Source organism: Paramormyrops kingsleyae, chromosome 20 (assembly GCF_048594095.1).
Source record: "Paramormyrops kingsleyae isolate MSU_618 chromosome 20, PKINGS_0.4, whole genome shotgun sequence".
Lineage (NCBI taxonomy): Eukaryota > Metazoa > Chordata > Actinopteri > Osteoglossiformes > Mormyridae > Paramormyrops > Paramormyrops kingsleyae.
In genome coordinates this window covers 15,743,400-15,764,185 of record NC_132816.1, presented here as the reverse complement: position 1 = coordinate 15,764,185, position 20,786 = coordinate 15,743,400, and the positions used below count along the sequence as shown (strand labels likewise).

At 44.8% G+C, this 20,786-nt stretch overlaps 2 protein-coding genes across 8 annotated transcripts in view; both read left to right on the top strand.

The window, feature by feature from the left end:
- The window catches only part of exoc6 (exocyst complex component 6), a 45,823-nt gene extending 31,887 nt beyond the window's left edge, over nt 1–13,936 (top strand). For 2 of the 4 annotated variants that reach the window (XM_023830880.2, XM_072703542.1), the window contains exons 19-23: nt 644–673; nt 3,397–3,538; nt 6,605–6,678; nt 11,235–11,347; nt 12,015–13,936. In XM_023830880.2, the coding sequence (XP_023686648.1) occupies nt 644–673; nt 3,397–3,538; nt 6,605–6,678; nt 11,235–11,347; nt 12,015–12,147 (492 nt within the window). In that variant the 3' untranslated portion in view covers nt 12,148–13,936. The remainder of the gene's footprint in view (nt 1–643; nt 674–3,396; nt 3,539–6,604; nt 6,679–11,234; nt 11,348–12,014) is intronic. The other 2 variants (XM_023830882.2, XM_023830884.2) reach the window with 1 other exon arrangement.
- A 1,497-nt stretch (nt 13,937–15,433) lies between these two features.
- LOC111853668 (cytochrome P450 26B1) lies at nt 15,434–19,813 on the top strand. Of its 4 annotated transcripts, none has more exons than XM_023830850.2 (7): nt 15,434–15,698; nt 16,283–16,379; nt 16,717–16,941; nt 17,147–17,422; nt 17,656–17,811; nt 17,951–18,391; nt 19,401–19,813. In XM_023830850.2, exons 1-7 carry the CDS (start codon nt 15,664–15,666, stop codon nt 19,755–19,757), a joined length of 1,587 nt encoding a protein of 528 aa, XP_023686618.1. In that variant the 5' UTR covers nt 15,434–15,663; the 3' UTR covers nt 19,758–19,813. The 4 variants fall into 4 exon arrangements, with proteins under 4 accessions (XP_023686618.1, XP_072559887.1, XP_023686617.1 ...); XM_072703786.1 differs by lacking the exon at nt 16,283–16,379 and adding an exon at nt 16,077–16,205; XM_023830849.2 differs by having other exon boundaries at nt 16,077–16,379.
- Nucleotides 19,814–20,786: the final 973 nt, after the last annotated feature.

Below are 20,786 nucleotides of genomic sequence, written 5' to 3'. Positions count from 1 at the left end.
AGTGTTCCCTCGTAAAAGGGGCCCATGGCGCCAAAGATTCCATTACTGGTGCTTTCCAGTCATTTTGGGGTATAAAGTTGTGCCCCATAAAACATCCTGGGAAGCAGTGGATGAGAAGAATTCAGCACCAGACCTGATCGATCAGCAGATCTGATCCACATCTATGGAGTTACTCATCCAGAAAGCTGCTAGAACTCTCCGTTTTTAACCTTTACTGTAAACATATAGCTTTTTTTGTCCAGAGTGTAATTTTAGTAATCAAAATGTGGACATGTGACAAACCAGGTACAATAATGCGTCAGTCCAGAAACCGGGGTAATATCACAGCAGCGTGATCCTGAATGGCAGTTAGACCCTCATCTCAGTGCATTTCAGTAACGTCCCGCTGTGTCTCCCCAGCACTGACCGATCTCCTACTCCCTCTGCTTTTCCCCACCTTCCATTCCTGCCTGCCTGTGAAATCGGGTGTCAGGCTTGCCTGTTGTTAGCTATTCCCTGTTGCCCGCACCTTGACCTGTGCTACATGTGCCTGTATATTCTACTTCTTTGCCAGACATGTTTGGTTCTCTACCTCCTTTCCTGTCCATTTATTTTTGCTATACTTTCTTTCCCTGTTCATACTTGAATTTTGGGTTCCGCTCAGAATAACAACAATGATCATGCGGCGATGTCGGTGAGTAACCGCCCGTGAACGGAGGTGGAAACGCATGCTCATGTCAGTCCCGTGGAGCCGCCTCCAAGCTTGTCGCTTCTTCCACATGTAATCACAGATTCGGTTGGAGGCGAGAGGTCTATGTCCCCCCCCCCCCCCCACCTTGTCTTTGTGCCGTGAAACTCCGATACTCCAGAATGTGTCATCCACACAAAAACGTGACAATGCTGTCTGTTTCTCAGGGGGAGGGAGAGTCTTTAGTGTTTATTTCTTAGAGCAGTGGTTCCCAATCCGGTTCTCGGGGACACGCAGACTGTTCCCGTTTTTGCAGGCACCTTGGGAGGGAGCAAAAGTGTGGACCTTCTGTCGGTCCCAGAGAACCGGGTTGGGAAACACTGTTTTGGAGTAGTCAACACCCTTTAAGAAAAGGCATTCTTAAAGGCATTGCAAGAGATGCACTGCTTAATTGTCAAATAAGCATTACAGACTGTGAAGTGTAACCACACGTTATTCTGTCAGAATACGTTGGTTGTACTCGTGTTCGTCTAGATACAGAGCGATGGTTTGTCTAGCAGCTAGTCACATGCTAATGTGTCAATCAGCAGATCGATCCTCTTTCTTGGTAGGGGATCGACTCGGAATGACCTGTTTTTTTTTTTTTTTTTTAATCAGGGAATGTCCCACCATTACTCCCATTAAAAGCCAGTGTCGTTTCACCTTTACAGTGTCTTGGTCCCTCCTCCTCCGGCTAAGCTTGTTGCCTGAGGGATTCGTTTCATCCACCCAGTGCAGTTATGGGTGATAAATCATATTGGTAGGCATTTGAGTGAAAGATGAAGGTTCCTTAACAGGTAGCCCATGGCGATTAAGACACCTGCGTGTTAATTCCATAATCCCAGTGCCCAGCCCACTGTCACTCATTAATGGGGATAGGAGGCCGCAGTGTCTGTGGGTGACCCTTTGGGAATTCCTGATGAAATCAGTGTGTCATTCTTGACAGTCCATTTTTTAAAACACGGTCATTATTATTATTATTTTCTCAATCAGTAATCTTTTGATATGTGATACCACCTCTCCCCCAATCTTCAAAGCAGTTAACGACTTATGTGAAACTCTTTCTCTCTCCAACTGTAAATTATGATTTTCTTTGGAATATCCTCCCCTGTGAATTCACTGTACAGCACGTGTGTTTCCACTCTCTGCCCTATGGACCAGCGTTTCGCTAAGATAACAATAATTTTGGTTCTTGTTTGGTGAATTTTTAAGTCAGAGGAGCATGTTAGCAGTTCATGGTGGGCTGCAGCTTACGCTGTTGGGTTTAGGGCTGGGAGCAGGACTAGACTGGTCTCCTGAAGTCACGCTCAGCCTTTTCATTTACAGAACATCAAGCCCTCAAAGTATTGGGTTAATGGTTGTGCTTAGCATGAAGGCGCTCTTCATGAACGGTTGGTGCACAATAATTCTGGAGTCTTTAATTACACGGAATGGAGCAGAGGAATGCGCGTGTTAGATGCCGTTAGATGGTTTTACTCGAGACACGTGTGGGGATTCTGACTAAGTCTGAGTCTGGTTCCTTATAGACTCAATCTCACATCATGTGGGCTGTAACAGTGGAGTTTGTCTGTGCCCCCCCCCCCCCATCTGCAACACCAGAGTTGCCCTCACCTCCATGGCTTCTGTCCTTCGTTTCGGCTGACATTTATCCAGAGCGTCACCTATATGTTAGGAAACCCCTTTTAGGGGGCAGAAATTAGTAACAGGATGGTTTCCCCTTGTCATCGTTCATTACACCTTTTTTCTCCCCCCATTTTCGCATTTGTCTCATTGTGCTTGACGAATAGAGCCTGTTGTGATGGAATTAACCTGGGAGGCAACTGCCGACCTTCATTCTGCCATCGGCTCGTCACGCGTGGGTTCTGGGCACAGGGCTGCGTCGCTCACTCTCGCTAAGCCATGCATGCGTCACTGCATTCATTTCAGGCCAGGACTGCCGATTATCTTTCTCTAGCTGCCTCAGATGTAACCAGTAATGGGGTAGATTCTCCTCCGGCACGTGGAAGGGAGTTGTTTGCGGATAGGGTTACTCATGTTATCTACAGAACCACAAGATGGCAGTTCGGAAAAGCCGCTGTCTCTGCTCATCATGTAGGTTACTTCTGATTAAAATCACTATACGACACAAAAGCTGCTTTAAAATCTAAGAAGTATAAATTAAAAACTGTTAATTTGGCCCACGGACGAAGGCGTTTTCAAAGTGCCCGCCTCCTGTTTTGCTGGGGGGCTGAGCCGGCTTGTGGGATGCTGCATGGACCCAACCACGTCTCTCACTGCATTCCACTGGATGTCGTCTGATATGTCTTGGGCAGAGTGGATGAGTCATATCCGCTACCAACGCATGTGTCATTTCAGCAGCCGCTGTCCATTGGCATGTCCTTAGCTGTAAGAACGCATGTCTGTGTGTGTGCGTGTGAGTGTTCCCTCTCATTTCACAGTGGCGTGTTCAGGCAAAGCTATTTAGCTTTGCGTCTGCCTGTCCGTGTGGTTGTCATGTGACTTGGGTGCTAATAACACAAAGCCACACCCCCCCCCCCCCCCCCCCCCCTCGAGCACAGTAGCGGTGGGGCCTGCCATCTCCTCCCGTCTGTGGTTATCGTCTGTTATCGTGTGACGTCTGCGTGTCATGCGGATCGGGGCCCGACGGCTCTCACAGGTCGGCGGCCTCGGTGTGTTTCCTGTCGCTGCAGGGCAAGGTGGCGCAGACGGCCTGCATGTCAGCCTGCAAGCACCTGTCCACCTCCATGATGCAGATGCTGCTGGACAGCGAGCTCAAGCAGATCAGCATGGGCGCCATCCAGCAGTTCAACCTGGACGTCATACAGTGCGAGCGTGAGTCCCTGTTCCTGGCGTGGGATCCTCTGTGGGCGGCACGGCGGGCAGGCCCCGTGACACCGGGGATGGGAGGTGGCAGGAGGGACTAGATTCGGGGAACAATAAAAGGTATTTATGTGTTAGTGAAGGGGAAAACACAGCTAAATAATTGACAAGAGGGGGTGTCGGATTACGCCTGGTTGTGAGGCTTGTGACCAGGCTGCGTGAGAGAAAACAAAACTTACTGCGATATAATGACGGGGAACGAGGAGCAGGGGATCTGAAGGAGCTCCCGTGTCACCTGACCAGCCCCCGCTGTTATAAAGGGCTGTGGGGAAGCGTCAGTACGCTCATCACTCATTTTTTTAGTAGTATGACTATATAGTCACAAGATATTTATATATACCACGGTAAATAATGTATAAAATAAAGTTCAGCAGTGCTGGATGAAGAACCTGGCCCGTTATTATCGACTGCGGTTTACCAGTCTGGGATTAATTCAGAAAGGGGGGGGGGGGTCTGACCCACTTCCTTAGAGAACCCAGTGATTTCTAGTTACTCATGTGCAATTTAAAAATACTGGCATGGCTATTAAAGGGTTTCCACTAGACAAAGTAATTACAGCTTTTAGCTTTATGAAACAAATTGATACAGATCTAAGGCAGTAAGATGCTCTTCCTTCTGGAAATGCCGCTTGAGAAGTGGGATCTAATGGTGTTGAACTTCCCGTGGGGGTGAACTTGAGCAGCCTTTCTCGCATTTGGCCTGGAAATGCCACGTTTCGCCTTCTGTAACTAGTCTCTGGGCTGCCGGCTGCCGGGGACCAGTTCCTGCTTGGTGCCGCATCCCCGACTCGCGCCACTGCTATCATTTCGTCGTTTGTCATTTTTCTGATTTTTTATTTTTTCTTTACTTAAAGTTTAGGAGTTTTCTTTCGCCATGTATATACCTTCCTCAAAGGGTACTACAGTAGTGCTTTCCTGTGGACTCGAACCCTCGAGCTTGCGGTTACATGTCCGCAGCCTTTCATCGGCACGCTTTCTTCCGCTACCCCTTGATCCCACCGTTGTGTTGAGGGAGATTATCTGCGATTCCAGTTACAACCCAGCTGTCACTGTTCAAAGCTTATTGGCTTTGTATTTTTGAAAAGATCTGTTTGACAAAGGCGAAGTTCCAAACCTGGATTCTTAGGACCCTTTAATGAGATGTGTATAAGCCTGGCGTGAAATTGACCGGGTGTTTAAGGTAATCCAAAAGCTTTGGTCCTCCGTTGCTGGAGCCACGCAGTCTCAGAACATGCCAGAAGATCCCGGGGCTCTCCTGTGTTGACGAGATCGTCCCCAGCCCCGATTTCCCTGAGGGGGAGCCCTCTACCTCCACTGTGCTGCGCCGAAGTAGCAGTTCGCAAGGGAGGGGGGTGTCGAGGTGGGGAGGGGGGTTGTTATTAACAAAGTCAGTCAGGGGTGTGTTTCAGACACCGACCTGCTTTAAGTCTTGATTTACGCAGCACCCTGTCGGCCTCCCTGATTTTTCTTGCTGACTCCCCAGGATATATGGTCTCGGGGGGGGGGGTCACTTCCCATTAGCTTTGCAGACAAACTTGGCATGCAGCTTCCTACTGTAAAGTGAAAGATGGGTCATGCGGGCTGCGTGCCGTCGCAGGCAGGGTGAGGGGGATGCTGGGTAAGAGCCAGGGCCCCCAGCCGCCCCCCCACCCAGCGCGAGCCCGACGGTTACTCTCCACAATGCCGCCGAGTAGCACTCATCGCTGGAGGTAACTTAAGCTGCATTTCTGTCAATGAGTCAGGATAGGAGGCGTGCCAAGCGTGTTTTCTTTAAGGATTATGCGTGTCTGTCCGCGGTGAGTGATTTGTGTGTGCCGCGGTGTAGTTATCCGGCGACCTTTCACACCTCACCCTTCCCGGGAGGTTTGGTGTGCCGCGTTTTATCTCGCGTGCAGTAGGGCTAAGCCCCGCGCGCGGTTTAACGGCTTCTGTGCGGAATTTCACCGCAGCTGCCCAACGTGCGGTGCTTTAGCGGCTAAAAGTCTGATGGTTTTATTTTAGCCGTATCAAAATGCGTAGATTGTGTATGAATGATTGTTTTTCAGGCCTGAGCAGGGGTCGTAAACATTAACGGCAGTTACAGTGACTATAGGCAGCCCTATGTTTTATGCAGGATGGCCAGTATAATCCCATTTCGGGAACGTGACTGCAAGCAAATTTTCCTTTTAAAATCACAGTTGTGTGGTCTGTTTGACATTAAGTAGGATCCAGCCATCATTTTTGGTTCTTTTGCATAAAAGTCTCGGAGCCTGCAACACTTTTCTTAAATTCTGTATGGTTTGGGCTACATTGAGTGATTTCAGTGTAATTTCAATAATTGTAATTTATTATTTCCCTTTGACCAACATGCAGAATAAAAATGCCAGCCTAGTCCGATACACACTAGAAGGCAGACTTGGAAAATCCTTTATGTTGCAGCTTGGACAAGCAGAATAGGCATCTCACTAGAGCTTTGAAGACTTACTGTATACAGATGTGTCCGTCACTCGGAGAGGCTGGGAATTAGCAGTCCTTGAGTTTTTACATAATGAACACTGTGTTCTTCATTTTCAGGAACATTCAGAGATTTTTAGAAGTGACTAGCCCTTTTTCATACGTCTGAGTTTTTAGTTAATATGTTTTAATGTTGTTTAAAGTGAATTTGATCTGAGCCATTCAGTCAACATCTCAATGAAGCCTAGTTAATAACGGGAGCAGCTGGAGCAGAGCAGCACACGGTGTCACTGCTATCTGTTCCCTGCTTCTGAAGCTCTTTATTCCTCAGTTCTTCATTAGTGAAGGAGATCTTGGCTGGCTTTGCAGTGAGTGACTGTACTCATTAAATGTATGAGGTTTTAAAAAGATTGGATATCCTGCAAATGCACGTCCAAGAAAAGCTTGGAGCATCCAAATCAGTGTTAATGAGTTTTATATGCAACAGCCTGAACAGAGCAATTGCAGCTGCAGTCTGACTGTGTGTGTGTGCGTGTGTGTGTGTGTGTGTGTGTGTGTGTGTGTGTGCCTCTCCCTCTCCCTGCAGTGTTTGCCAGCTCAGAGCCAGTGCCGGGATTCCAAGGAGACACACTGCAGCTGGCGTTCATTGACCTCCGACAGGTAAAAGCCTTTGAGCTGCCCGACTCCGATGGCTGAGGGAGGTGGGGGTGTCGGTCCTCCGTGGGTTTGGGAAGTGCTCATGGCCCCCAGAATCCCTGTGCTCTTTGTGTCCCTGGGACTGGGGGGGGCCTAATGGACTGCAGCTCTAAGGCCGGGGCTCTCTGAAAAGCCCAGACTTGCTCACGCTTTTGTAGTCACTGTTTCCAGACATTCTGTCTCTTTTTGTCCCCCAAACGTAAACCGAACATTTTGGGTCGACCTTCTAATTGCGACCTCAGGCGACTGGCTTTCACAGGTGGGAGGGACCTAGAATCCCTCATCAGAGCTCATGGGACATTCATCTAATGGCCAGCACTCGACCCGAGAAAAACTTTGCTGCTTCTTGCACTCCGTCCAACAAAGATTAAAAAAAACTAAAAAAAAAAACTATAAATACTAGTGGCCTGTTTCCAAGTAGTGTGACTTTATTAACATTTCTAATGCCTTAATCCTCCCGCTTAATGTGAGGCACCGAACCCGTCACATTTCAGTCTGAGACGTGTTGATTCCACACATTCATGTCCCATCGATCTTCATGTAATTCGAGACGCTCCCTAAAGTTGTGTGTAGACAACACTGTTCCAAATATGCGCGCTGACATCGTGCCGGGTAGCCTAATCGCTATTCACTCTGAAGGCGCTTACGTTTCCACGTCAGTGTAGTTATCTGTCTGGATCTGACAATGAAGGCACTGTGTTCTCGCGTCCTCACAGTCACGCGGCGTCCGACTTAATCTTCAAAGGTGTGAAACACGAACATTCTGCTGTTATTAGTCTGGTCTAGGAGGTCCGATGACAGACGCGACTCTCCGCAAATCCATGGCCTTTACGTTCTTCCCGGGAGAAGCTGTCCACCTTGCTCAGGAGCCTCTGCTCCTGGTCACATGACTCTCTGTCACATGACTCTCCACTCCTGCAGTTTTCTGCACATGCTACCCAGTTCAGCTTATGTCTACACTTTCTCTCCATAAAACCTTTTTCTTTCAACACTTTTTGTGTTCAAATGGAGTGGGTGACGTTTTTAAATTTGCTTCGTGATAAATGACACCCTTTCCTGGGCCAGGGGTCCGCCCTTCTTGCATGTGACGTCCATCTTTGCACGCTTACCTGTCAGAGATGAGGGTGTGAACCTGGGCCTCGGGGTCTGCCCCCACCCCGCCCCCCGGCAGCCTCACATCAGCACCCCCGCCGTCACGGGGCAGCTCAGGGTGGCCGTGGTACCATCCGAAATGGGTGGGGGGGGGGGGGGGGCTTTGCAAAGAATGAAAGTAGATGTGACCTGGTGAAAGACTGCAGCTAACAGACACATCAGTGGGAAGGGCCTCCCTTTGAGAAGGAGCTGACCCAAGATTGAAAGATGAGGATCTCTCTGGCCCTTGTTGGAATCGCTAATGGAAGCTGGGTCTCCCCTCTCAATGGGTCCCCTTCCCTGCCGCCCATTCGCCTTTTGTCAGCAAGCCCTGGTGTGTTCCTCACCCTCATTATCTCACACTTGGGATGCTTTGCTCCGCAAGTTTACACCTGCTGCAGACTGTCTTGTGCTTCTTGGTAATCTGGAGATTTTGGGTTTTAATCGCGAAGGCAGAGTTTGATCGGTACCATTTTTGAAGAGGAGTTCTGTTCACATCCTCTCTATTACTTTTTTTCTTTTTTACTCTCAGCTGCCACTCAGTACTCGAAACCCTCACATTGTTGTCACTGTAATTGTGTGACTTCAATAGGCGTCGATTTCCCACTTCATCTCTGATGTCGTCTCCGTCTACTTCTTGCAGAACTTTGGCTGTGATATGTAAGGTTCCAGCACAACAAAAGGCACAGAACAGCCTCCAGTCCGTCAGGCTGCTTTGACACCGTGGAAACTTCCACGCGCATCTGCTACAAGCTGTTTAACTGCAGATCTGCACTGAGCCGTTGTCCTGCTGAGATTTACAGCCCCCAATATTCATATGTCATAGAAAAAAAACTGTATTTGGATGCTGGTAGTGCACGCCAAATGCTAGATACATCTGATATTAAATATATATTATATGCCAGTGTTATAGACATATTAATGGTATTTGGAATGTTCATTGTAATTCATTCTCTACCTTTAGGTGTGTTTGCAGGGCACAGCTGATACCTTTATCAGAATTAAATTATGTGTTAGCAGAGAAGAAAACAGGGCCTCCGAGTTTATCCCGTATCTCCTAATCTCCCGCAAGCTGCCGCTTGCCTTATGAGCCTTATGAAGCTGTTCCTGATACATTCTCCTTTTGCACTCGTATCTTTGCGGAAGAATTTATAATTGAGCTCAAGAAAAAAAGAAGAAAAAAAAACTGCTTCCCGGATTCCAGTTAAGCGTGTCTAAATGGTGCCTTTGGCTTTTCTAAGCCGGACTGACAGGGGACCTCAGGAAGTACGGAGGAGCAGTGAGTGACTGCAGTTTGGGTTCTGATGCCGCTTTGGCAGCCACACCTCCTGGGTGTTTGTGCTTCTGTGGGGTGGTACAGGGCGGAAAGGATTAGACCCAAGGCTGGGAACAGCCTCCCGGCGCGGGGAGAGAACTCCCGGTGAACTCTGCCTGCTCAGTGTTTGTTCTCTTCCACGTGTTCCCCTTCTCCGGGTCACTGGGCCCCGCTGCACGTTTGCCACAGTGCCGGGTCGGCGCTGTGTGTTTAAGGTTTGGCCTTTTCTGTTTACGTGGGAACACGTCCACGGCGTCGCTGTCCGTCGTGCACAGAGCTTCCAGTGTTGGAGGGTCTTTGAATCCAAGTCCTCTGCGCTAGTAATGTGTCTGAAAGGCCTTTCAGGTAACCAGCGCCGGGTAATATCTGCTATTATTTGCATTTTTCTCCGGATCTCTCATCGAAAGCCAGTGACACATATAATGTAATTGCACTGCGTCCATGATGGAGTAGACCAAAAAAATAATAAACAGACCCTGGTGATTTTCACAGTGTTGAGCATAAAATCCATTAACCAGGCTAATGAGATGCTTCAAAGTCCTTCAGCCAGGATAGCTGGTATGTAGCGGAGGGGGGTGGATTACTGCATCATTTCTAATTCGGGGGTGGTGGGGGGGGTGCTGCTGGCACGAGAAGCCCCATCCATCCCACTCCCTGTGGCAGTGATGATTGCCGGGATGATAAGGGGTCTGCTTAGCTCAGCAGGAAATCGCAAACACTCAACGCCATCTAACCGGCCAGGGCCAACCGGCTCGGGGCACGAGGATGACATCCGCCGGTAACCAGCCACCTCAGAGCTGTTTGTACAGTGCATAAGCTACTTACTGCTCTCCCGCTATCAATTCGTATTAACATACACAAACATGTGAACTCATTTCACTTGTCACTCTACAGTTTATTTATCACAAAGTCCCACCCCAGTCAATTTAGGATTGAAAGGAAAACAAAGTCGAGCCAGAGGCCCGGGTTTAAATGGGCAAAGGTGCCGAAGGTCATTGGCCGACAGGGACCTGAGAGAGACCATTGGCCGACGGGGACCTGAGAGTGACCATTGGCCGACGGGGACCTGAGAGTGACCATTGGCCGACGGGGACCTGAGCTAATCTCTGCTGTGGGTTATCCAGGGGTCGGCCAGGCATTCCTCCCTTTCTCCGCAGCAGATTATCTCTCCTGCGCCTCCACCGTCTCGGCCCCCAGTTACTAATACCTGCGACAAAGCACTGTGTTTAAATAGGAGCTCGCGGACCGTGTGTGCGGGGTGCCGACCAGGAGCGCAAAAGGAGCCCAAGTGCTCTTAGTGTTTCTGTCTGTCATGAATTATTATTAGTTTCTCACCAATAGCTCCGGGGAAAAAATAAATCAGTTTTGCTCTTTTCTCAGTTTATGGGTAGGTGCCTTTTTAAGAAACTCCATGCAACTTCCCTGCATCTCATTGATGAAGGGCTTCTTCCTTGCTTTATGGGTCTTCAGTCCTGCCTCTAGGAGCCTGTTATGAACTGTCCTAGCAGTTCACTTCACACCACTTAATGTCTCCCATTCTTTTTGAAGGTCACTTGAGGTCATCCTCTGATTTATGAGGCACTGCCAGATAAGTTGACGGTCATCTCTGGCATTAGAAGGTCACTTCTGCCTTGTACCTGGCTGGTGTTTGGTCATTGCCAGTGTCTCCTGCTTCACCTTGTTTACTTTCATTTGTGTACTGCTGTCTTAGAAGCCTTGAGCCTGGAAGCAGCCTGCCTCGCAGTGTAGCCGTCTGGAAGCAGCCTGCCTCGCAGTGTAGCCGCCTGGAAGCAGCCTGCCTCGGAGTGTAGCCTTCTGCCAGCTGAGCCAGGATTAAACCAGGATTTGAAAATTCCGATTTTTAAAAAATACACAGATGTATGATAGCAGGCAATGAGTAACTTAACAAATAATGAGGCAGAACTAAAAATAGACTCTCTTTTTCTCTTTACAAAATGTATTGAAATATCTGAAATGACAAATGTAAGCCATTAGTATTAAAATGCCTTTCTGTGTGCTGTAGATCTGCAGTGTTTTCACTGCTGATTTGACTTCTTGGCTTCTGTCCCGAAAGCTTCTGGACTTGTTCATGGTGTGGGATTGGTCCACCTATCTAGCGGACTACGGACAGCCAACCTCGAAGTATCTGCGCGTCAATCCCTCCACTGCACTTGCACTTCTGGAGAAGTGAGTCTTTGCACGCCAATCCTGTTGCATCTGTTGCAGTGTGTGTGCGTGTGTATGGCCAAAAAGGCTTTATGCAAGTACAAAGCAATTCTTCTGCATACATACTTATTCCTCACACAGTTCCCAATTGCTTGTTTGTTGATGTCTCAGTTGTATAATCATGAATGTAGGTAAAATATACATGCACTTAAAATTCTTTGCCCTTTTTATCTGTTCACACATGCTTTTCAGAGTGTACAGGGGGTATGTATATTTTTTTAGTGGATTGCTTACTTAGCCTCTCAGTTAATCATGATAGTATTCATTAAGGTGCTTTCATAAACCATATTCATTTGTATGACATATTGAGCATTAATTAAGCTCTTGAATTGTTCAGTGAAATAATTTGGTAATTCTGTGTAATTGTGTATAAGAAATTGTAGACCGCATTTACTCATTAAACAGGCACGGCCTGTGTATGGGAATGCAGCGTTTCAGGGAAAAAATTACTGAATATATAATTAATATATATATATATATTCATTGTTAACTTTGCACTATTCTGGCTATTGCATATGCTACTGCCAACCAGTTATTGTCAGCTGTAAAAGCTTAGTTAGGGAGTTTCCCAAAATAATGCTGGCTGATTCGCAGTTTAACAACTCGCTTCTATCACCCGCTCTTACAGAATGAAGGACACAAGCAAAAAGAACAACATTTTCTCCCAGTTCAGAAAGAACGACCGTGACAAACAGAAGCTGATCGAGACGGTGGTGAAGCAGCTGAGGAGCCTGGTAAATGGAATGTCCCAGCATTCCTAGAGGCAGGCTCCTTCAGACCGAACGAGACTGGACCGACGCCGCATATGAACAGGGCAAAAATAAGAACAATTTCACAAACCCTTACACACATGAGCAGTGAAAATTTTTTTTAATGTATTTTTAATGGCTGATAACTACGTTTTGTATATCGTGAATGTGCTATGATTGTAACACCGCAAGCGGCTGGTGTTCCGGATCAGTGAGAATGTACTGCCCAGAGACCTGTGACTGGACCATGAAGTCCCAAAGCAGGGCTGATCTTCAAAGGTATCTGCAAAATGCTCCATAATGCAATATACTGTAAATACATTTAAGAGTGTGCAGTGCTCCCCATAGACTGGATGGAAACAGGATGACGACTGAATGGTCAACATTTTCAACGAGGGACCCTGCATAATGCTGTCAATTTATTATTTAAAATGGAAAGACCTTCCTGTACACCCCTACCTTTATGCATACTTTTCCTTTCATCGAGGGAAATGTGTACATACTTTTTAAGAAGTGAAATTAAAGGTTTTAAGTAATTCTGAGGTAATTACTTGCATCCAAAACACTACTTTGATTTTTACTTTGTTTTGTCTCAGGGTGAACTGTCAGCTCTTAGGTTAAGATGCTTTAGAAGGTTGTGCTAAAGTGTAAAAACAAGCAATAATTGGTTCATTTCAGTCTCATACACAGACCTGCTAACGGTGTGAGGATGTAACATTTCACAATTGGGCTCTAGTCTTTTTTGGTCCGTACTACTATAATAGGCATTTTGCACTGAAGATTGTTTGCATTTTTCTTTTTACAGATGATAATGTATTAAGAAATGTACAGACAGCACATTTGTTTTTAAAAATGTAATGCAATAGAACTCATGTTTACTCTGTTGCTTAAAAATATATATATATATAATATATATATACAGACACTCTACTTACGAATGAGATACGTTCTGAATGGCTATTCGTTAAATGTTCGTAAGTCTTTATTCAGCATCATTTTAAGGGTTTAAGCAAGTACAAAGAATTAGGATGCTGGTAGTACGCTGCTGCGCGGTGGGAGTAGCGGCCAGAAGTCATACTAAGTGGAATTGGCGCGCAGAGAAAAAAAAATTATGTTGCGGACAGGAAACGGGAGCCCAAGGAACACGGTTTACAATTACAGTCCTCTTCGTTCGTATGTCTGAAAGTTTGTAAGTTGAAAGTTCATAGGTAGAGGAGCGTCTATATATATATATATATATATATATATTAATGTGAGAGAGAGAGGGGAATGCTGGGAAGTTTTTCTTGACCCCGAAAGTAACTGCATTTCAGTGTATCGATAACTAAGTTGTTTGATGAAGGGAAAACTAAATTGTCCTTTCAAAATAATTACTTGATGCCTTTGTGCATGGAAGGAACACGTGGGCCTGTTTGATGTAACAATGTAACATAGGGAACCTGAAGAGAGATCCAGAGGACTTCGCCTGGTAGTTTCCTATGGCAGCCTGTGACAGTTCTCTGAAACTCGCTGTAGCCGACCTGTTACTCATATCCTTTTACTTAAGTGTTCCCTTCAACTCTCCTATGCGCAGTTATAATATGGTGACTGTGATAATCATTTCAAGCCCTAAAAGGATGAGCATAAGCACACACTAACGATCTTCCGTGTGCTCTCTTGAATCCGCTCGTCGCACATTTCCTACTGTACATCGCTTTCTTATTTGAGTGTTTGCAATAAATACATAGCTCTTTTGCTTTAAGTAGATGTTATTTAAATGTAAGAAATGAAATTCAATGTAAATAAAAATTGATGCTGATTATATATTTTCACGTATGCAGTATTTTTAGGAATACATTGGTGAGACGAATTGAAAGAAGTCAAAATTTTTTATGGGAGTTTATATTGATTAGTATTGTACAGTATATAACAGGTTGTTTGAACTTGTGGTGTTAACATAAAAAATACCTAGAATAGGTATTTCACAATCCACAGGGCATTGCATAATAATTATTAATAAGGATGACACTTTATTGATCCCTGTGGGGAAATCCCTCTTTTCACCTACCCTATCTTGCACTCCATGACACACAGACACATATGTGGGTGAGATCAAGCCTGGCAGCGAAGGGCAGCCACCTGCAGGGAAGCCCATGGAGCCGGGGGTTAAGGGCCTCGCTCAAGGGCCTGCGGACATGTGACTTATGCCAAGGTGGGGCTCAAACCAGCGACCTTCCGTTTACGGGCACAGAGGGTTATCCCACTGAGTGAGGAGTGGCTGCCACATCCCGTGCGTGTCGTCTCTGCATTTCATAGCAATTTACTAAAAAACTCAGTTACTATATTTGTAGTTGAACAGAAAGCTTCCTTTTGGAAAGCCATAGAATCGCTGACAAGTTGTTTCTGTAAACATAATTTAGCCTTTTTCTTATTTCAATGTATTACAACCAACTGGCAGAAGATCTAGCAGCTTCTGTATAAGTACAACATGCACATCACTGAATATTAAACAGCAAGCACTGAACTTTAAACTTGCATGGATCATATTTAAAGGAAAGGCACATTGGCCTAAAGGTTCAGATGATTTATTTTAGGGAAGGTTGCCAGATTAACATTTTTAAAAAGTGTCATTAAAGCCAACCAAAATAGTTTTGTGTGTATAAGACTTGGCCATTCTGATTAGAAACCTACTTCAACTGGTAATAACCTCATTTGAATCATTTAAGAATTAATTGCATTATGCTGGGTGTGGGTAAGACAAGCACCTCAAATCACACATCAAAAATAACTATTCTTTGCTATGTGATTCTTTGCATCACATAGCAAAATAAATCAACATCAGTGAACCACCCTCGATTACGTGAATATATTAAAGTAATTGTAGAGAATGATGTTACTAAATTGATGTGCATTTGTTTTAGAACTTTTAATTTCAACATGTAACATTTATTCATTATTCCATTAACATGACTACAAAACCATTCACAATTCAGTCGCTCATCCAGTAAATGGTTCGGATAAGACTTAAAGGTTCTTTTTTTAAGAGTAAGTCATAAGAAAATCATATTCAGTCGCAATTGCGGTTACATATAGGCAATCACTATCGGCGGAATTATTACATTGCTCTATAGTGGTGATACCGTCCATAAAAATGCGGATTCTAAACGGTGACAAAATCATGAAAGTGGTGGGAGATTACGGTGGCAGAAGATTGCATTATCGTATTTCCACTGCAGGGCCGGATGTGGATTTGCGGTAGGTTACCTGTTTTCTCAGTGAGCTGCCATTCAACTCTCAAACTTTTTTTTTCTCACCACAAGGTCCCAAAGCCGCTCATCTGCCTGCCCCATATCCGAGGGTGTATTTAGGGAAACTTGGCTTTACTCTTGTCGATTTATCAACCTCCAAATATTCAAAACAAAGTACGTCATCTGCGAAGGTGGATCGTATGTTGCGCCGATATCTATAAAGCACCATGCGAGCAGAAAACATAAAGAAGTTTGCACTTGGGGGAAAAAATACTTTCAGGCAACGATTTGTGCTCTTTGCATGATTTTATTTTGTACGCCTAAAAGTGCATCAAGGTAAGCTTAATTTAAGTTTCACGTTTAGATGGAAGTAATTTTTCAGTGTTCACATCGGACGATTTGTCTTATTTCATGGTTCGATTTTTAATTACTACTGTGCTGTTTTCTAATGAAACTGGGTGTCTGTTCACCTTTGGTACTGAAGTAAACGGCGTAGCCTGAGCAAAATCGTAGACGTGTTCAAGAAATACCCGGCGAAACGACATAGAAGAAATGTTGGGATGTTTCATAATTTATGATTAGGAAAAATATCCTTACGTTTAGTCCTCTTTTACAATTAGATTTCATACGAAATCGTTATATTTAAGTAGATTTTTTTTGCGATTCAAATTAATATGAACTGTATTCTGTTTCAAAAATGCACTATATTTCTAGGCATCTGAAACAAGAGTTGGCACAAATCCTTCCAAATCACGTTTTGTCCGTGGACTAAGTGTTCCCAGAAGAACGTTTTTGAATTAGAGGCGCTCTTGGACCTTGAAGATGCTGGATCTTAATTTCCAGGTGCTGGGCACTGCCATCACATCTCTTTTATCTGTGCTGTTGCTTCTTGCTTTTTCCCGGCAAATATGGAACATCAGATGGACCAGCACGCGGGACAAAGACTGCAAACTGCCCCTGCCCAAGGGCTCCATGGGGTGGCCTCTCGTGGGGGAAACTTTCCACTGGCTATTTCAGGTGCAATTTTAGGGCTAATTTCATACAGCTCCATATAATGAAGTTCTGCAAAGAGGGTCCTAAATACTCACTTATCACTAATGTTTCACATTTGGTGTTTCTAGTATAGGGCTAACAACACAAGTCGTATTCTCCGTCCCAGTTCGTACATATTTTGTCATTGGTGCATTTTTCATGGAATGTCATCTTCCTAAAAAAATGTGGTCGATTAAAGTATAACGGGTCAGTGCGGAAACGTGGTTTTAATCCCACGCTAACCTACAGGGTTAAAAATAGACTGTCAACGTCACTATTTAAGGCGGGAATAAATCATTCATGCATTTTGTTTGTAAAACAGGGGTCCACCTTTCACATCTCCAGAAGAGAGAAGTATGGAAATGTATTTAAAACGCACCTGTTGGGAAAACCTGTTATCCGGGTCACGGGAGCAGAAAATATCCGTAAAATTCTCCTTGGGGAGCATCAGTTAGTGTGTACACAGTGGCCTCAAAGCACACGGATCATCCTTGGACCCAATACGCTGGTGAACTCCATTGGAGATCTTCACAAACTGAAAAGAAAAGTAAGGATGGTGGTACCCGACATGCTCTGCTGTTCGTTTGCAGTTTGACTCACAGGCATAAGTAAATACTACTGCAATATCGGTATACTGATTTTGAAACAAACGGTACAACTTAAATCGAGTTCACCAGGTCCAAACAAGTAACTTATTAAGGCTTGTATAAAAGATCATCAGGTAAAATTTTATAATTCATTTTTCTTTTAAGATTTTAGCGAAAGTATTCAGCCACGGGGCTTTGGAGACTTATATCCCACGCCTGCAAGACATCATCAAGTGTGAAATTGCCAAGTGGTGTTCAGTTGCCGGCCCGGTGAATGTGTATGCGGCGGCTCGATCTCTCACCTTCCGCATCGCCGTCCGTGTGCTGCTGGGTCTCAACCTGGAGGAGGCCCAAGTCACTTACCTCTCCAAAATATTCGAACAATTGATTAACAACCTATTTTCTCTCCCGATTGACGTGTCATTCAGTGGCCTTCGTAAAGTAAGTGTAGATTTTGTTTGGTGAAATACTATTTCACTACATTCTGGAAACATTATACCTAATTATTGTCACTGAACAGTGCATGAAGTGATATTTTTAGTTGTAAATATAAGTAAGCTGTCTTTCCGTTTGTAAAAAAAAAAACTACAAAGTGACGTAATACTGTAATAGATCTTGTGTTAACTCAGGTGAAGATGCTTAAGGCAGAGATCACAAATGTTTTATTTTTATAGGGCATTAAAGCTCGAGAAATACTTCACACCTATATGAAGACAATTATCGAGGACAAACTTAAGACCCCACAATCTGAAGGTTACGAAGATGCCTTTGATTACATTCTGAGCAGCGCCAACGAGAACAACCATAACATCACTATTCAAGAGCTTCAGGTAAAACTTAAGAGGCACGTTAGTGAGGCGAACTACCGGCCTGAGTTTATAAGCATTGCGATATTTAAATTGTATGACGTAAGATAATGAGAAATTATTTGTGTGTGTGAACTCATTGTATCGCACCTTCAACCTGCAGGAGACCGCAGTGGAGCTAATATTTGCCGCACATTCAACCACGGCCAGCGCAGCCACCTCGCTCATCCTTCAGCTCCTGCGCCATCCAGCTGTGATGGAAAGACTCAGATCGGAGATAAAGACTCACGAATGTTTCTGCTGCCATAACTGTGCCCGTCGGCCTCCCGGTAAAAATGAGCACGTTGATAAGCAGAACACAGCAGCACAGACTGAGACGCCGGAGATACGCGAGAGTAGAGATCCTAACCCTGCAGGCGAGGGATGTGATCACAGGCTGCAAACCCCGCAGGGCTGGTCCAGTCCCGCCGTCCAGCCGCCTTACATGAGCATGGAGAAACTCGCTCGGCTGCATTACCTGGACTGTGTTATCAAGGAGGTGCTTCGGTTTCTACCCCCGGTGTCAGGGGGGTACAGAACAGCGCTGCAGACCTTCGAATTAGACGTAAGTATGAGTTTATGCGTCGTTGCGCACTATATCGTAACAGTCATTTCAAAAAGCGTTTCGAAAATGAATGGATGGATTTATTTTTATGAGTCCTATTAATTAGTCATTTCTTCCTTAAGTTCATCAATTAGGAAATAGAAATGTATGTTTGTTTATTTTTACAATGTTGTTTAGGCCACAGAGTTCAAAGTACAGTATATAAATGACACTCCATAAAGTACTTTGTGTCCTCAGTCTCATTTTGGCATTAAGTTCCATCAATTAATGTTTGACACTGTTACTTTATTCAGAAACGAATTACGTAAAAGTTTGCAAATCAACGCAATTTAACTGGTAGCATGGTCACCCGGCACGTGCAGGGCCGTGGGTTCAAATTTAGCCTCAGCATGCATGCGTACTCTGACCTCTTGCATGGCTGTCCTATGAGCATCCCAGTTTCCCTCCACAATTAAGAGATTTGCTCTTCAGATCAGATGCTGTATTGCCCATAGTGTCGCTGTGTGTTAATGTGCACGTATGTAAACCTCCCGTGATCTACAGGTTCGCTGTTCACGCTGTACTCTGCCCCGGATCACTATGACAGGCTAAGCTGCCAGTAAATTTAGATTCATCAATAGTTACAATAACACACACATTCAATAACTGAACAGTATTTCACTTAATATTTACAATTTAAGCTTAAATGATCATTCTTAAAATGCCCATGTTTAAGCATATTAAAAACAATACAACCTGTTATTATATAGGCTTAGTGTGTTATAATCTGACTCATAATTTTCGGTTCTATATGGTTTATCAATAGTAGGTTATAATCGCACTAAATGCGCCCCATGTTGAAGGAAATAATAGGACTGGAGATTGTGTAGATGTAATTGAATCAATAAAATCAGAAATATAACGGTATCATAAGTAAATTTCGTGTTTTCGATTTTTAAAAGCATTGTTATTAGTTTTATGTATTGTTCCCACTGTACATGACTTCATTGATTGACTGGTTTGTTTAAAGGGGTATCAGATTCCGAAAGGCTGGAGCGTCATGTACAGCATCCGGGACACGCACGAGACAGCGGCTGTTTACCAGAATCCAGAGCTGTTTGACCCAGACCGCTTTGGACCGGAGAGGGACGAGGGCAAATCGGGTCGCTTCCATTACGTGCCCTTCGGCGGAGGCATTAGGAGCTGCATCGGGAAGGAACTGGCTCGAGTCATACTGAAGATCCTGACGGTGGAGCTAATGCGCACTGCAGACTGGAGACTCGCGACAGAAACATTCCCCAAGATGCAAACTGTGCCGGTTGTTCATCCCGTGAACGGACTTCATGTTTATTTTAATTACACAAACTGCCAAGAGAGACACCTCTAGAGAAACTGGGTGCTGTTGCTGTATATTATTTGTACATATTAAATATAAAAACTGAAGTATCATTCTAAATTATTTATATGTATTGGAGTTGTCGACTTCTGGAGTAGAGGAAAGCACGTGACTGGTTATACGGGAGTTGGGGGCTTCGGGGACCAACTCGGCAGATGAATGATCTGGCCGGGTAAGTAGCGGCAGGTTCAATAGCCGGCCCCATAAAAACATTCAATATCCAATGTACATGAATTACAGTAGCTTTATGGGAAATCTATGGGATACTTAGGTTCGCTCAGATTGCATGTTTTTTATTCAGTGACTTAATCTTCCTCAAAGTTGGCATCCGATGAATATGTGCTGTTTCATCATAATAATAATAATATTAATAAATACACACACAGTGGCAAGTTTAATTGGTACACCTGCTTACTTATTTAAACAGCCTGATCCTCCAAATGCGAAACTAAATCTGTACACCATGCAGCCAGGACCAAAAGGCTGACATGCTGTGTTAGAAACCACGTGGTGTGATTGTTGACGCCAGACGTGGTTGCTGCTGAATCTCAGACCCAGTCTCCCTCCTGGGAATTTTAGCGCGCTGCAGTGTCTCGAGTTTACAGAGAATGGGGTGATTAACAAAAACCAGCCGGCCGGCCAGTGCCGTTTCTATGGTCAAAACACCTTGTTAATGTGAGGGTTTGGAGGGAAATGGGCAGACTCGTTAAAGCTAACAGGAAGGACACAAGTAACAGCTCAGCACAACACGCCAGCAGTGGCGTGCAGAATGGCTTCTCTGAACGCAAATTATCTACACTTGAAGAGATCCTGCAGGCAAATGTGGGTCCTATTGGGTACTATAGGTAGGAGTATCTAATAAAGAGGCCACTGAGTGTATATTTGCTGCATTTATTCAGTGATGTAGTTTCTGAAATTCTGTTTATTTTACAAAAATAACTGAGAAACACATTAATTAATGAATTAGAGTTCAGAATAAACACGACAGGGGAATGTAGCTATAGGATTGTAGGCCTATAT